Source organism: Balaenoptera musculus, chromosome 15, assembly GCF_009873245.2.
Source record: "Balaenoptera musculus isolate JJ_BM4_2016_0621 chromosome 15, mBalMus1.pri.v3, whole genome shotgun sequence".
Classification (NCBI taxonomy): domain Eukaryota; kingdom Metazoa; phylum Chordata; class Mammalia; order Artiodactyla; family Balaenopteridae; genus Balaenoptera; species Balaenoptera musculus.
Window position 1 is genome coordinate 44,410,633 of NC_045799.1, and position 15,941 is coordinate 44,426,573.

Here is a 15,941-nt window from a genome sequence, read left to right on the forward strand (position 1 = left end):
GCCTAAGCCCTGGAGTTTCTGTTTCAGGAGGTCTGGGCTGGGCCCAGGAGTCTGCCTTTCTGACAAGTTCAAGGTGACAAATGGTGTTTACAGAGAGAAGACGTGACACTGATGCTGCTGGTCTTGAGGGCTCCTTTCCACAAACTTGAGCGGGTCAGTGAACCTCTATGGGGGGCCAGGGAAGGAACTGGTTCGGTGTGAGGTCTCAATGAGGCCATTCTGCTGCCCGGCTGGGTCCTTTTCCAGCACAACCACGCTGGGGGAGTGTGTGCGCCCCTCGTCTCTGGGATCTGGTCAAAGGCAGATTCTGATTCGGGAGGCACAGGGTGGGGGCAGAGATGCTGCATTCTAACCAGCCCCCAGGTGAGGATGCTGGTCTGGGACCTCATGTTGGAGGGACAAGGCGGCCGCTTGGCTAGCAGATCCCTTCCTCTCCCTCTGCCTGTTTCCGACCCCAGCTGCCTCTCACTAGGCCAGAGGTGGCGATGCACGATCAGTCTGGGGCAGGGTGTCGACCTTTTTGTCACTTCTACTGAGCTCTGGGGACTGACTCATTTAAATGACATTCTCAACAATTTGGAAAGATGCTGGGCCAGAAATGGAAATGGCAGCAAATACTTTCTGGGAAACAGGAAGCCAAATATATATTTTTTCAATCATTATTTTCCCCTGATTTAGAGACTGCTTAACTCCCCATGAAATACGACTTTGAGATTACAGGATAAAATACGAAAATGATGTCCAAGCTCAAGACCACAGGAAAACAGCAGAAGAGCAAACACTGTGAGAAAACAGAGTCATGGTTTGTCTGTAGCTTATTTCAAGTTCTGGATTTGCATGTTATCAGCAGTGTGTATTTACCCTGGTTGTGGTAGGACCAGCTGGAGTTTTAAATATGCACCATGGACGATGCTGCCAGGATTCTCCCCTGCATCTGTTGACTCCGAATTCTTCAGTGGCCAGCTGGCCATCAGGAGCATAAAAGTGACGTCCAGTTCCAAGGAGGAAGCATCCTTCCTCATTGCCTGTGGAACATGAGATAAGTATGTCCCCTTTCCTGGGGGGTCCTTTAAGGGACTTTGGAAGGCTGGGTCTTGCTAAATGTCCCAAAAGTCCCATCCAAAGGAGAATAAACTCTAAAGAGAAGCCTTTGCCAGTGCTTCTCTGGGATCTGGCTTCAAAATTATTCCCAGTCTGAAAAGCATTCCCAGTGGTTTGGGTGTGGGTGAATGCTTCCCCCTCCTTTGGTGGGTGGGCTGGCTCTGGGTGCAGGTGAGTGGGGTCAGGTACTCCCAGTGGGAAGCCACTCCCTCCCCTCTTCCCACAGAGCTAGACGGAACCCCAGGCACCCCCCAGGCCTGCGGGTGGAAGTGGGATTTCTGAGTGATGAACTCAAATGTTGGCAGCCCCTTACCCCAGAGCAGAGCTCCCTCCCCACAGCTGCTCTCTGTGACTCCTTCACTCCCCCGGGGGGCCCATCTGCCCAAGTTCCAGATGTTCTCAGTCTGTTCACCCGGGAGCTGCCAAACCATGCTGCAGGCCTGTTCTCAGACCCCCGAGGTCTGCAGTAGCTGGTCTGCAACCCTGGTTGATGAAAATAGGCCGTGTACTTGCACCAGCATCTGTGAGTCGCTGGAAAAAGTCAATAATAAAAAGACAACTAATCCAATTAAGACACAGGTAAAGAATCTGAATAGACATTCAACTAAAGAAGACATACAAATGGCCAATAAGCACATGAAAAGATGTTCAACATCATTAGCCACCAGGCAAATGTAAATCAAACCACACTGAGAAACCAGTTCACTCTCACTAGGATGGCTAGAATAAAAAAGACTATTTTTTCCTCCATTTAATTGTCTTGGCACTCTTGTGGAAATTAATTGACTAAAATTAAATACAAAAAGTTTTATTTTTGAGCATCTTTTCATGTGCTTATTGGCCATTTGTATATCTTCAAAGGGTTTATTTTTGGACTCTCAATTCTGTGCCATTGATTTATGTCTTTCCTTATGCCAGAACCACACTGTTTTGATTACTGCAGCTTTGTAGTAAATTTTGAAATCAAGAAGTGTGAATCCTTCTGTCTTGTTTCTCTTTTCCAAGATTATTTTGGTTATTCAGAGTCCCTTGAATTTCCATGTGAATTTTAAGATCAGCATGAAAATTTCTGTAGAGAAATCAGCAGATATTTTAAGAGGCTGCACTGAATCTGTAGATGAAATTTGGGAATTTTGCCACCTTAGCCATATTAAATCTTCCAATCCATAAACATAGGATGTCTTTTCATTTATTTAGGTCTTTTAAAATTTCTTTCAACATTGTTTGCAGTTTTCAGAGTATACATTTTGCACTTCTGTTAAATTTATTCCTAAGTATTTCATTCTTTTTTAATGTTATTGTAAACGGAATTGTTTTGTAATTTCATTTTCAATTTGTGCATTGTTAAAATGCAAGTGATTTTTATGTATTGATTTTGTAACCTGTAACGCTGAAATTGTTTATTAGTTCTTATAGTTTTTGAATAGTTTTCTTAGGATTTTCCATATACAAACGAGACAATATCGTGAATAAAGAGATAATTTTATTTCTTCCTTTCCAATCTGGATGCCTTTTATTTGACTTCCGTGTGGAACTGCCCTGGCTAGAATCTAGCTCGAATCTCCAGCACAGGTGCAGGAGAGTGGGGTCAGGTACTCCCAGCGGGAAGCCACTCCCTTCCCTCTTCCCACAGAGCTAGACGGAACTGTTTCTGGAGAGAAACAGTGCCAAGCAGGGTCTTCATCAGGGGACCTAGGGGTTAACAAGTCTACCAGGCGTTCATGTTAGAACTAGAAAGTTCTTTTTTACATCTCTTAAGAAAAAAGCTGCTTGCCACACTTGATAAAGCTCTTTGGCTAAGGGTGAATCAGCTAGAACTCATCCGTGAAGTGACCCAGCCTGGTGACGGCCAGACCTGACGCTTCAACGTCCCTTAACTCCTTTAAGGGCTGGCAGGGGCTCAGAGGGCCCCGCCCTTCGTTTATGGCTTTGTCCGCCGTAGTCCTGAAATCCTTTGTAAATGCTGAACAAAGGGTGTGGCTGGTCCGGTCCCCTTTCCCGTCTCACGCGCCCGCCTCTGAGGTCTCTGTAGGGGCGAGTTCCAGCCGGTGTCTGGAGGCCCCGCCCCGCCCCAGGCCCGTTGCACCGAGACAGCCTCTCCAAGGCGGCCAGAGTCGTGACCCCTGACTCAGCTCTGCAGCCAGTGGGATGTCAGGCCAGCGCCTGCCCCGCCCCCACCCGGGGCTGCGTGACTCTCCGATCTGGGGGTCTTTCCTTCCTCCTCCCGGAGGGGCAGTCGATCCCACTCCGGGGAGCCTCAGACCTCGGTGTCCCTTTTCGTGGGGCGTGGGGGGCAGCGGGATATTCAGGAGGCTCTGCGCCCGCGGGCAGGCGTCAGGGAGTGCAGGGGACCACAGTGCCTCCCCCCTTTCGCTTTCGGAGTGTCCCCGCGCCGCCCCCTTGGTCACTGCGGTCAGTCCGTCCGCCGGCAGGTGCTTGTCTTCCGCAGGTGAAGACACCACACTCTCCTGTTCTTTCGCAAGTCCTGGGCTCTGCTGGACGTGGAGGCCCGATCCTCGGGTAGGACGAGGGGTCCGCGTGTCCTGCCGGGGGAGAGGCCTCTGCGTCCCCACACCCTAACCCTTTCAGCCCAAGTTCGAGTTCACCAACGTCTTTGGTTTCGTTTAGAGTTCAACAGCGCCGCCGCCTGGCGCGTCGCAGTAAGTGACCGCGGCGGAGGATGGCACAGGGTGTTAAAAAAAAAAAGTTTGCCTCTCACCGTTCTGCTGTGGACCCACCCCTCCGCATTCCTGATCCGAGAGTGAGCGGATAAAGTCTTGAAAGTGACAGATTCCAGTCTCCTCCCAGCGCTCCCCACCCCGCGCGTGCCCAGGACAGCACCTCGTCTATGTTCTTTGCCGCCCAAGTGGCATTTATGTGCTCCTCTGTGTCAATCTGATTGCTCAGCCAAAGGGAAAAACCCTCAACAGACAGACCCTCCCTGCGAGGGCACACCGCGCGTCCCTTTGGGGGTGCGAGTTGCACAGTCCCTCTGAGATGCTGGAAGAACTCAGACCAAACAGGCTAAACTCGCTCGCCCCCACAGGGCTCGGCGGGAATTCGCCTGCTACCACTTCCGAAGGGTGGCAAGACCTTGACGCCCTGACAGTGTCCCCACGACTTTCTCACGCGATGAGATGAGGTCTGGCCGTGGCAGCTGGCACTCAGGGACTCGTGGGTCCCCACTCGGGGACTGGGTGTAAGGCCAGTCCTCCTCCTTTGCGCGTGGTCGCCTCAGCCACGCCCTCTGTCTCCAAGCGCCTCCTTCTCTAGGCGCCCTGGCCGGGGCGGGTGTGGCTCGCTCGCCCTGCGCTCGTGTTTTTTGGGGAAGGCCACGCCCTAGGCAGCCCCTCTGGGTGGCGGGCAACTCCTCCCGCAGCCTGCAGGTCCTGGGCGCTACGTCCCCACCTCTCATTCCAAGCTCTCCTCGCCCAGTCTCCTCTTTCCAGAGCTCCGCAATCCAGCCTTTACTTGAAATAGGTGGTAACAACACATTGATGAAGGAAAAGAAAGAGGACCGGAGGTTAAGGGCTGCGGGTTAAGCCCCTTGTAGGGCTGCACGCGTGGGGCGGGTCCTGTCGCCGCGCTGACAGAGGTGCTGCCCTCCCGGGAGCCTGCGCTGCCGGCCCCGCCCGAGGACCTCCCAGCCGGGGCCGAGTTTACTCATCCCCGCGAGGTGATCCCGGGCGCGAGGGCGGGCGCAGGGCGTCCGGAGAACCCAGTAATCCGAGAATGCAGCATCAGCCCTTCCCACCAGGCACTTCCTTCCTTTTCCCGAACGTCCAGGGAGGGGGGCCGCGCACTTATAAACTCGGGCCCAGGCCCGCCCGCCTGTCAGAGGCTGCCTCGCCGGGGCTGCGCGCCGCAGCCGGACGCGCCTAGTCCGGGACCGACGCGAGCGGCTGTCGCCTCTCAGCCCCGGCCGGGCCCCTGCGCGCTGCGTGCGGACACTATGCTCCGCGTCCTGCTCCTCGGCGTGTTGGCCCCCGCCGGCCTGGGGCTCCCGGCGCCCCCGGAGCCGCAGCCCCTCGGCAGCCAGTGCGTCGAGCACGACTGCTTCGCGCTCTTCCGGGGCCCCGCGACTTTCCTCGCCGCCAGCCGGGTCTGCGAGCAGCTGCGGGGCCACCTGATGACCGTGCGCTCCTCGGTGGCAGCGGATGTCATCTCCCTGCTACTGAGCGGCGACGGCGGCGATGGCCCGCGGCTCTGGATCGGCCTGCAGCTCCCGCCCGGCTGCGGCGACCCGGGGCACCGCGAGCCCTTGCGCGGCTTCCAGTGGGTTACGGGCGACAACCGCACCAGCTACAGCAGGTGGGCGCGGCCTCACGACGACGGGACGCCCCTCTGCGGTCCGCTGTGCGTCGCCGTCTCGGCGGCCGGGGCTCCGGCACCGGGAGAGCCGGCCTGGGAGGAGCTGCCGTGCGGCGCGGAGGCCGACGGCTTCCTCTGCGAGTTCAACTTCGCCGCCTCCTGCCGGCCGCTGGTTGTGGAGCCCGGCGCCGCGGCGGCCGCCGGCGTCTCAGTCACCTACAGCACCCCGTTCGGGGCCCGCGGCGCGGACTTCCAGGCGCTGCCGCTGGGCAGCTCGGCCGCCGTGATGCCCCTCGGGGTGAAGCTGGAGTGCGCGGTGCCGCCCGCAGAGGCCGAGGCGCGCTGGGGCCGGGAGGCGCCGGGCGCCTGGGCCTGCAGCGTGGAGGGCGGCGGCTGCGAGCACGCGTGCAACGGGAGCGCCGGGGCGTCAAGCTGCCTCTGCCCCGCCGACGCCGCCCTGCAGGCGGACGGGCGCTCCTGTGCGGTGCCGGCCGAGCACCCGTGCCACCAACTCTGCGAGCACTTCTGCGTCCCTGGCTTCCCCGACGCGCCCACCAACTACACGTGCATGTGCGCGACGGGCTACCGGCTGGCTGCGGACCAGCACCGGTGTGAGGACGTGGATGACTGCATGCAGGTGCCCAGCCCGTGCCCGCAGAGCTGTGTCAACACGAAGGGCGGCTTCCAGTGCCACTGCTTCCCCGGCTTCGACCTGGTGGACGGCGAGTGCGTGGAGCCTGTGGACCCGTGCTTCGGCACCGACTGCGAGTACCAGTGCCAGCCCGTGGGCGGAACTGACTACCTCTGCATCTGCGCCGAGGGCTTCGCGCCCATCCCCCACGCCCCGCACAGGTGCCAGATGTTCTGCAACCAGACTTCGTGCCCGGCCGACTGCGACCCCAACAACCTGGCGATCTGCCGGTGCCCCGAGGGCTACATCTTGGACGAGGGCTCCGTGTGCACGGACATCAACGAGTGCAACAACGGCTACTGCCCTGGCAAGTGCCACAACCTCCCCGGCACCTACGAGTGCATCTGCGGGCCCGACACGGCCCTCTTCGGCCAGACTGGCACCGACTGTGACCCCATCAAGGTGAGCGGCGGCGACCAGGGCGGCGACGAGGAGGACGGCGGCTCTGGGGCGCTCCCGGGCAGCCCGACTCCCGGCGCCACCCCTAGCCCCTCGCCCCCGCCCGCGGGGCCTCTGCATTCGGGCGTGCTCGTCGGCATCTCCATCGCGAGCCTGTCTTTGGTCGTGGCGCTTTTGGCGCTCCTCTGCCACCTGCGCAAGAAGCAAGTCACCTCGCGGGCGGAGCTGGAGTACAAGTGCGGGGTCCCCGCCAAGGAGGTGGTACTGCAGCACGTGAAGACCGAGCGGACGCCTCAGAAACTCTGAGGGACCTCCCTCCCTGGCCCAGGTTTTGGGTGGCCTTTTCCTCCCTCCTGGGACTCATTGCTCCTCCCCTCTCCAGCCTGTCTCTCCCACTACCCCAAAGCACCTTAGCTGGCGTCAGAACTGGAGAAGACGCTCGCTCCTCTTCTTTCGCTGCTTCTACACTTGGCTATGGGGGTGGGGGCGCGTTGGAAGAAGTATGGCCCCAGCCATTTCCATGGTGTCATCGGACAAGTGGGCAGAGATGACAGTTTTATAGTGACAAGATTGCAAAGTGTCCGATGCCCTCACCAAGGGGCACAGGAGGGGTGAGTGTTCTTGGTTGGCAGCCTTGGGGCAGACTTCATCCCAGTGGACTAAGTGAAGTGTAATTGAGTCATAGATAATGACCAAGATATTTATTTTTTAAGTATTTTTTGTTCTTTGGCTTCTTTCCCTACCCTTGTGTCTCCGACACCCACTTTGTATCCCTCCTGCCTTTCTCCCTTCCCTTCTCTCCCCTTCCCTGTCTATGTATTTATGTGCTCCCCCTTGTCATGGGGCCCTTATACTATCTTTTCCAGCCCTCTCGCATTTATGAAGCCAAGCCGCATTTCAGCCCTTTCGTTTCTCCCAATTTACCCCTCCCAGGAACTCGGCCAACCCACCTGAGCCACCCTACCTGTATTGGACCCTACTTCTGCCCTTAGCTGTCTGCCTGGGCAGAACTGTTATGTGAAACAGAAACAAAAACACTAGAAATAAGAATGGTTGGGAATTTGTTCTTTCAGCAGATTTGCTAATTTATCCTGAAATTTCAGGCTTCCAGAGCAATATCATTTTAACGAAGGTTAAGATGTGAAGGGCATTTGTTAGACTAATGTTGCTGGACTACCACAGGAATTCAATGCAAGGAGATTTTCATTTTTATTTTTAAACAAAGAACCTCCGTTTTATTGTTGTTGTTGTTTTGATTTGGACTGAAAAGTAGTCCTTGTTGTTAAGCTTCTGATGCAGTGTCTTTTCCTATTATTATTCCTATTATTATTATTATTAGTTATTTTTGACAATGTTGAAAATCTTTGTTCACATGGTTGCTCTAAACTGAGAGAAGATGGAAGCACCTCCTGGGAGACAGTGTAAGAAAGTTTTGAGCTGTAGGATTCATGCCAATGACCATTTGGACTCTCACTGTTCTTGTCATTTGTAGGCCCAAATAAAACCAGCTCTACTGGTTTCTTGAATTTGGGAGTTTGGGGATGCAGCCTGGAGCATGGCCTATTAGGGCCTCACCTTGATCAGGCCCTCGAGAAGTTCTCCCAGTTCGCAGGGGCCTTCTAAGCCCAGCCATTTGGAACGTGGTCCCGGGACAAGAGGCTGGAGCTGCCCCTGCCAGCTGGGTAGAAATGCAGACACTCAGGCTCCATCCCACCTACTGCACAAGAATCTGCATTTTAACGAGATCAGCAGGGGGTTGTCTGCTTCGTATATTTGAGGAGAGCTGTTCCAGACAGCTTCCAACATTCTGGAATAGATTAAATATGGATGAGTAATAAGTAGCAGGCCAAGTCAGGCCCTATATTCTCAAGAAACTGAGGAATTTTCCTTTTATAGCTTTGCTTTCTGGTAGAAAAGCCTAGGTACACACCTTTAGACATTGCCACACAGGGTCTTTGGTTCAAGTAAGCTAGGAATGAAATGCTTCATGCTTCTGTGTATGGAAAAATGTGTATCATGTAAATGTATCTTTTGTAATGCAAAGGTTTTCCTCTACCATTTTGTAAACTCAGCACATTTGTACATAGTTATTTATTTATTGGAGATAAACTAGAACACAGGCAAAACTCCTGCTTATGACATCACAAGTAGAAAATAAACAAATAACAGTGCTCTTGGGTTTTGTGTCTGTTCACCTCTCTCCCCCAGCCCCCTCGTTTTATGTTATTAAACGAGGCTCATGGACAATGCGCATGCCAAGAGGAGCATTTAAAGGCTGCCCCCCACCCCATCACTAGCTCCATCTACTCCAGGCTCCATCTCTGACTTTCAAAGATCTTTCCAGAGGAGATTGTTTTCACTGTAGAAGGACTTCATGTTATGTCTGTGTGCACAAATATTTATTTTTTCCTTCTGTAACCATAACAACTTCATACACAGGACTTATGCCTAAGTGTTTTAAAATATATTATAGGATTATTTGTTGGGACGAGTTAAACAGTCCTTCTTGGGGCATCTCTTAGAATCTTGGCTGTGTGTCCCTCTGTGAATGGTTTGGCATTATCTGCTCTCAGAGATATGCAAACACAAAAGTCAGTCTGTGGCTCAGAGACCAAGGTCTCATGCAGTATTAAATCATCCTCATTTCTCTTGGAGATAGGAAACACTGTCTTTTTAATACACACATTTCTTGGGCCCCTTTTCCTGGGATGGTGAAACTGGCTGAATTTTATATGCAGTGTTCTGAAAGTTTTCAGAAAGCAAAAGTTGGAAGAAAATTGAATTCAGTCAAACATCCAAATATTTTTATACATTTGGATCATGCCGAATTTCTCAGTTTTAATCTGAGTAGTTGCTGTCGTGAAGATGCAGTTGGAGATGTCAACATCCATCTTGGATGAAGGAGACGGTTTTGGGGTGTGTGTGGAGTGGGTGATAGGTGAGGGGTGCCCTCCCGAGATGGCCAGTGCAGCAGTGTTGCCCTCAGGACCTCAGAAGGCTAGCAGAAAACCAGATTCAATAATAGGTACATGTGAAGGAAGAACTCGATGAGTGGGAGCAAAGCAGGTGCAGATAAATCATGCTGGGGGTCGAGAGGGGAGAGTGATACCTTACCAATCATCCTCACCACCCGCCCTTCCACTTTTCAAAAGGGTCTGCTCCCAGGAGCAGTCAAATTGACTGTCAAAGTCTCACTGCTTTAGGATGTCTTCCTCCAAAGAAGAGATCCTTTCTCAAGAACACAAGAAAACCAAAACATGCTTTCAAGACTCAGAGGCAAGAACCCTTACTGGGGCATCTTGGACCCCAGGACACTGGTGGGGCGAGGCGAGGTGAGGCACAGACCCTCGCGATATGCCTCACTTCCTGTCCCGTGGGAGATCCAACTCCCTGTGTACAGGCTTCACCTGAACTTGAGATTTCCAAACTTCAGCCTCTCTCTGAAAAAGACACCATATAAACAAATCACTTAACTCTAAAAATGATCCCCCAGCGTTTCAAACCTGGGTGGCCCTTGTGAAATGGGCCGTGGGCCCTGCCTTCTATTCACATCGTTGTCATCCAGGTCTCCCAGTCTCAGCAGTGGTGTGCGGTGTGTGTTCGCTGATGGCGTTCCAGGGCTCATGGGGCCTGGGGAAGGAGGCCAGGGTGGATGAGTCAGAATTTGATTTTATGACTCAAATGACTTTTTTGCCCTCAGACCGAACCGCTTGGATCAGTTCAGCAAATATTTATTGAGCGTGTGCTCTGTCACTGGTGGGTGACAGGCATGGTGACAAACCCCTGCCTTGAGAAGCTTGAGCTCTGGTGGGGGAGACAGACATACAACAAACGATCCCCGCCCCTCCCCCCCAAACTGTAATTGCCTCTGAAACAGTGGTAGGAGCCGGGGAGGAGGAGCACAGCACGACAGGGCTGGAGAGCCTGCTGGACCAGCTGACACAATTCTGGACGTGAAGGAGGAGCAGGGGTTGGTCAAACACAGAGCGGAGGGCAGAGCAGTCTGGGTGGAAGGCACAGCATGTGCAAAGGCCCTGTGCTGGGAAGAGTCTTGGCAGAGGGTGTGGAGTGAGGTGAGCAAGGAGGAGGGGGTCCAGGATGAGGCTGCAGAGGTGGGATGCAGAGAGAAAAGTGGAGGGGGGGACCATAGGTCAGCTTAGAGATGTCGAATTCTGTCCTCGGTGCAAGTGGAGGAGTTTCATAAGAGCGCGCTGGTGCACCATTTACGCGCTGAAATCATTTGAGAAGGTAACGGCTACTTCTAGACTTATTTACGTATCCCCACGGCAACACTTGCACAGTTTGCATTGTAAGAATCCAGCAGGGCCGACAAAGAGTGTGGGTGTCATGCACCCCAGATCTGAATCCCAGCCTGACATGGGTGGTCACACGGCCACGGGCACCACACAACCCCTAAGACTGGGAGTTCCCTGGTGGCCTAGTGGTTAGGATTCGGTGCTTTCACTGCCGTGGCCCGGGTTCAATTCCTGGTCGGGGAACTGAAATCCCACAAGCTGCACAGTGCAGCCAAAAAAAAAGAAAAAAACCCTAAGGCTGTAAACAGGGTGCCAGCCCAGCCCCCTCTGGGGTTTCCATGAGGATTAGGTGAAGGGAGCTGGCCCAGGTCTGGCACACAGTAGGTGCTCCATAAACGGGGCATGCGCGACAACGAACTGGTGGGTGTGTAAGTGGATAAAGAAAAAGGATGTGTGGGGATCTGGAGTGTCTTGAGGGCAAGTTCAAGGTTTCCAGAAAGTGGAAAGGGTTCTTTCCAGGCACGGTGCGGTCATTTGGAAGGGCTGCTGTCCCACCTGGACAAGTGTCCTGGTGGGGTCTCGGGCATCAGGCAGAGCCGCAGGAGGGGATGTTCGCACAGCGGAGATGCAGTCCCTCCTCAGCTGTAAAATCCATTTCAAAGACCCATTCTCCCTGCTTACAGGCCCATCAAAGTCTGGGGGAGCAGAGCCCCCTCCACTGTGCTCCCAGGGAGGCCACAGAGGAGGGGTGACCACAGCCCGAAGCAACCCCCAACTCCAGCTGCCACGTGGGGCCCCAAGTCTAGTCACACCAAAGAGGAACCTGCCAAAGAGGAAAGAAACTTCAGTTCAAAACAAGGGACTGGCCCTGTGTCCACAACTGTCCCGGTGGGACTCTGGGCCACTGCCTGGCCTCTCCAGCCATCTGTCCGCCACAGAGGGCACCGCAGTGGGCCGTGAGCCTGGGCACCCAGCCCCCCGGGGAGTTACAGGCCCCCGGACTGTAAAACCCGCCTTTTTTAGCAAACAGTTCTATGAGTCCTGAAGAACACACATTCGTGGAACTACTGCCATCATCAGTATATAGAATATGTTCATGACACCAGAAAGTTCCCTCCTGTCCTTCCGCCTCTACTGACGCTGGAGTTGTCTACACAGCAGGCCAGATAAAGCCTTTTTCCACTCTGAGGCTCGCTATGCCCTTAAGATCTCCCCGAACCAAGGATCCTGTGTTTTCATGTTTGAATCACAAAGACAAGATTTTCCAAGGAATGACCAGACAGACAGCCTCTCTTCCGTTTCAGCAAACAGGTTTTTAACAAAACCCAGCTCACATGTCTCCCAAAGCCCTGCTCATTCACCCCGCGTTCGGGCCCTGGTTGACCGAAATCCTGGCAGCCCACCAGAGTGTGTAAAGACACACAAAGCAAGACGGAAAGCCTGCATATCACGCATTTCAGGGAGGAGGGGCACCTTGAGGCACGCAGGAGGAAGTAAGGAAATGCTACTGCCCACGGAATCCCAAGTGGCCCCCCTGCACGGCCACAGCCCTTCCTGAGGCTCCTGGGTGTGACCTTCTCATGCGGACTGGGCAGGGGGCAGAAGACCCCCAAGCTCACAGTGGTCGTGTGTCGAATGGGGGTTAATCATTATGTCATCTCTTCGAGGAAAACCGAGGTTACGAAGAAGAGAGAAAAACATGTTTCCATGGTTGTCGTGACTCGGTGGGGGGCACCCGAGCACATCTGAAAACATCCCTGACCTTCTCGGCATTTCTTTGTAAAATAACACAGGCTACGCCCGACTCTGTCTGTCTGTCTTGTTCAGAATGTGTGCCTGGGTTCAGCGCTATCTCTTTTTGTTTTGAGAGAGCCCTTCTTCCTTTTTTTGATCAGCAGGCTCAGATGTAGGCAAACAACAGATTTCCTCTCACAAGAGAAATGAAATATTGTTTTAACATCAGATTCTAACAGAATCAAAATCCTCTTCAGCCTGTTTTGAAAGTGTGATTGCGAAAGACAGAAGGACCCTGGGGATGGTTAGTTCAGTCACGACTGCTGGAAATGGTGGAAACAAAATGGGGCAGCAGAAGCAGCAGGGTTTCAGGGATCCAGTGAAAAAATAAACCAAGGTTCCAAACTGGGGTCCGTGGTGATGACACCCCCCGCCCCAGGCCAGACATATCCCCCGACTGCACCTGAAATAACCTTCTCCTGAACAAGACATCCACGAGCTGTACCATCCTGGGAAGCCCCTCTCCTGCACACTCGACTTAGGGCAGGGTTTCCCTGTCCTCCTGGAGTCTTCTCCTGTCCTCACCCGGAGGCCGGCCCCAGCTGCTCACTCTGGGCTGTTGGACTCAAGCAAACCTTCCCTCGGCCACCCAGTGAGGAAGAGGAAGAGGAAGAGGGGGCTTGCCTCAGTCTCCTATACCCTCCCCCCTTCCTCAGTCTCCTATACCCTCCCCCCTTCCTTCTGCCTCCCCCCTTAATTCCATTCGATTTCCTTGAACACATGGACCCCTACCTCCCGCAGCCATGCCGGAGATCCGCACCCCCTACCCTGCACCCTCGTATTGGACAGACGGTTCGTTGTTCAATTCGTCTTGAAATGGTGATCTAAACCAGAAACACCAGTTTTGGCCCTTCTCTGCCAGCACTGACTCCCCCCCTTTCTTCAAGCATCTTCGCCCTGTCCTAAGAGGTAGGACTTGGGGAATCCCATGGGGACAGGAGGAGAAAGGGAAGCCCGAAGGCACAGGGCAAGGCCCCTTCTCTGTGGTTTGTCTGCATTTGCAGAGCGAGGGTATCGGCCTCAATCAACGGGGCTGAGACGATGCAGCACCAGCCCAGCAGCCAGCTGTCCAGGCCGCGATGGACAGACGGGGCTGGGTCCTGAGGAAGAGCTGGCTCTGCGGGGCTGCGGGGGAGCTCTGAGCCCCGGAGGGGAGGGGCACCCGTGCTGAGGAGGCAGCAACCTGCCCGGCACTTGCTCAAGCCCCGGGTTGTGGTTTGCGGGGGGGTGGTTTCTGGAGCCCAGGCTGCTGTTTCAAATCCAGGCGATCAGGAGGGCAGAGCGCCCTGCTTGGGGATGTGGGGAGATGGTGTGCTTGGGTGGCCTGCCTGCATCTGGGGAGCACCGTCCCCAGGTCTCTTCCCTTCGGGTCCTCCCCATGCTGCCCCCTCAGCGCATGGATCACGGCCACAGAGAGGGAAGGACACGGTCCTGGAGCCAGTCCCCATCTTGACTGAGGTGGCAGTTAAACGATGGTAACCTTATACATGTCAAAATGCACAGAACTGTGCACCGAAAAAGAGTGACTTTTCCCATGTATAAATTATGCTCCCATAAAAACAGATTAGAAAGAAATCACAGCCTCCTCGGAATGGCTAAAGAAAGCTGGATGCAAAAAAATACAAAAACCAACCAAACACAACGCCCCTCCCCCAAATACACCCCCAGCACCTTGCATGCACCTCCCTGTCATCCTGTGCCGTCGGGTCGCTATCTGAGCGGTGAGCCTCCTGGGCCTGCCCCGCACACCTGGGCTGGATGCTCTTGCTCTGTCCTTTCTCCAGGGGCCACGCAGCATCCCTGCGGCCGCGCTGGGCTGGTGAGCGGTGACCTGCCCCCGGCCTGTGTGTCCCCAAATCTGTTTTCTCACCGGCGCACTGTCCACACCTCGCCAGGTGCCGGGTGGGGCTCACGGTGTCCTCATAACAGGAAGCCTCGGGTCTTACTTTGATGGTCAGTGCTCCTTTTCTAGGCAACGCGGTTGATGATTTTGGACTTTCTCAATATTGGTTCCCTCATTTTCAAAAGAGCCCCTCCCTGTTAGACACTAGGCCAATCCCGTCACAGGACCAGGGACCTTGCCTTCTTGTTGATAAAATGATTTAAAAACATTAAAACGATGAGAACACGATCCTGCCAACCTCCCCCTGAAAAGTGGAGGGCACATGCGCCCCAGCTTCACGGGGACTCGGGGTCGTCCATGGGGCTCTTGACCAGGTGGACCTGCACATCTCATTGTCACCACCGTCCCATGGCCGGGTCCTAAGTCCTCAGTGGGGCCTATGAGGTCCTCGTCTGCTAATGCCTCCCACTGACTGGGCATCTCTGGCCTCTGTTCCAGTTACCCTGGGCACTGTCAGTGCCTCCTTTCCTGGCGGCTGGCACACACCGTCCCCTCTGCTTCGGCCCTCCTGCCCACCCTTCTCATCCTGGTTTCTCCCACACAACTCATGGAGGACGTCGCCCCCCCCTCAGCCTTCCTGGGGAGCCTGCCCTGCACAAGGTCGGGTCCTTGAGTGCATCGCCTCACAGAGACCAGATCGCTTCCCCGATCGTTCTTATTTTGGCTTAGAAGCACACTCTCATTCCCCTGCTGATCTGATTAATGCCTGTGGTTGCCACTAACCAACCGCCAGGCTCCTCGAGGGCAGAGCGCTGTCCACGGAGGCCCCAGCCCCGCCCTGCCCTGACAGAAGCGGCAGGGGGTGTGCAGTCTGTATGCCTCTGCCCCCTTCCCCTGCCCCCTGTACTCGCCTCCCCAGAGCAGGGCCTCGGAGTGTGGTGCCCACTGGCCAGGTGCAACAGGACAGGCCTCCGGATTCTGACATTTGTGCTGAAGGAATCTGAGGTTATTCCATTATCTCCTTAAGGAGAGGGAGGATGTGGAATGGGAATGCTTCTCGGCAGACCGCCTGACGGAGAACACTTTTGATGTGCAGATTTGCAGGAATCTTCCCAGCCACTGCTCAGGCTGCCAAGTTCGATTTCTGAGGTAGCACAGCCAACGCAGACCTCTCTTGGTTGTTTTTCCCTTTGATATCAGCGTGGGCACCTAAGGCGTGCTCGGTAGGATGTTTTTATGGTGAAAGTGAAGCCAAGAATTTAAAGATAAATGTGCAAATTGCATTCAAGTTTGCTCAAAACATAGTGCTGACAAACTGGGCAAGAACTCCGATGAGTGACCACCTGTCACGTGCAAATACCATCTTCCTGATTGTCTGGAAAAATTAAACACCTGGCTGGTCACTGAACAGTAAATTAAAGGCAATTTTAAAAGGTAAAGCCAGCTCACTGGTGGAGGGTACCTGAAGGCTGTTTCTACTTGGATAAAGATGTTTTCATTCCTGCTTGATGATCGAGGAAGGATACAGTGGAAACTGGTATTCTTG

At 54.3% G+C, this 15,941-nt stretch overlaps 1 protein-coding gene across 1 annotated transcript; it reads left to right on the forward strand.

The window, feature by feature from the left end:
* Positions 1-4,655: 4,655 nt before the first annotated feature.
* THBD (thrombomodulin) lies at positions 4,656-8,675 on the forward strand. The gene has a single exon (XM_036826410.1). The coding sequence runs from the start codon at positions 5,054-5,056 to the stop codon at positions 6,806-6,808; it is 1,755 nt and encodes a 584-aa protein (XP_036682305.1). The 5' UTR covers positions 4,656-5,053; the 3' UTR covers positions 6,809-8,675.
* Positions 8,676-15,941: the final 7,266 nt, after the last annotated feature.

What these genes read in the sequence shown, in the direction of transcription:
- THBD (XM_036826410.1), top strand. Translation starts at nt 5,054, where the DNA reads ATGCTCCGCGTCCTGCTCCTCGGCGTGTTGGCCCCCGCCGGCCTGGGG.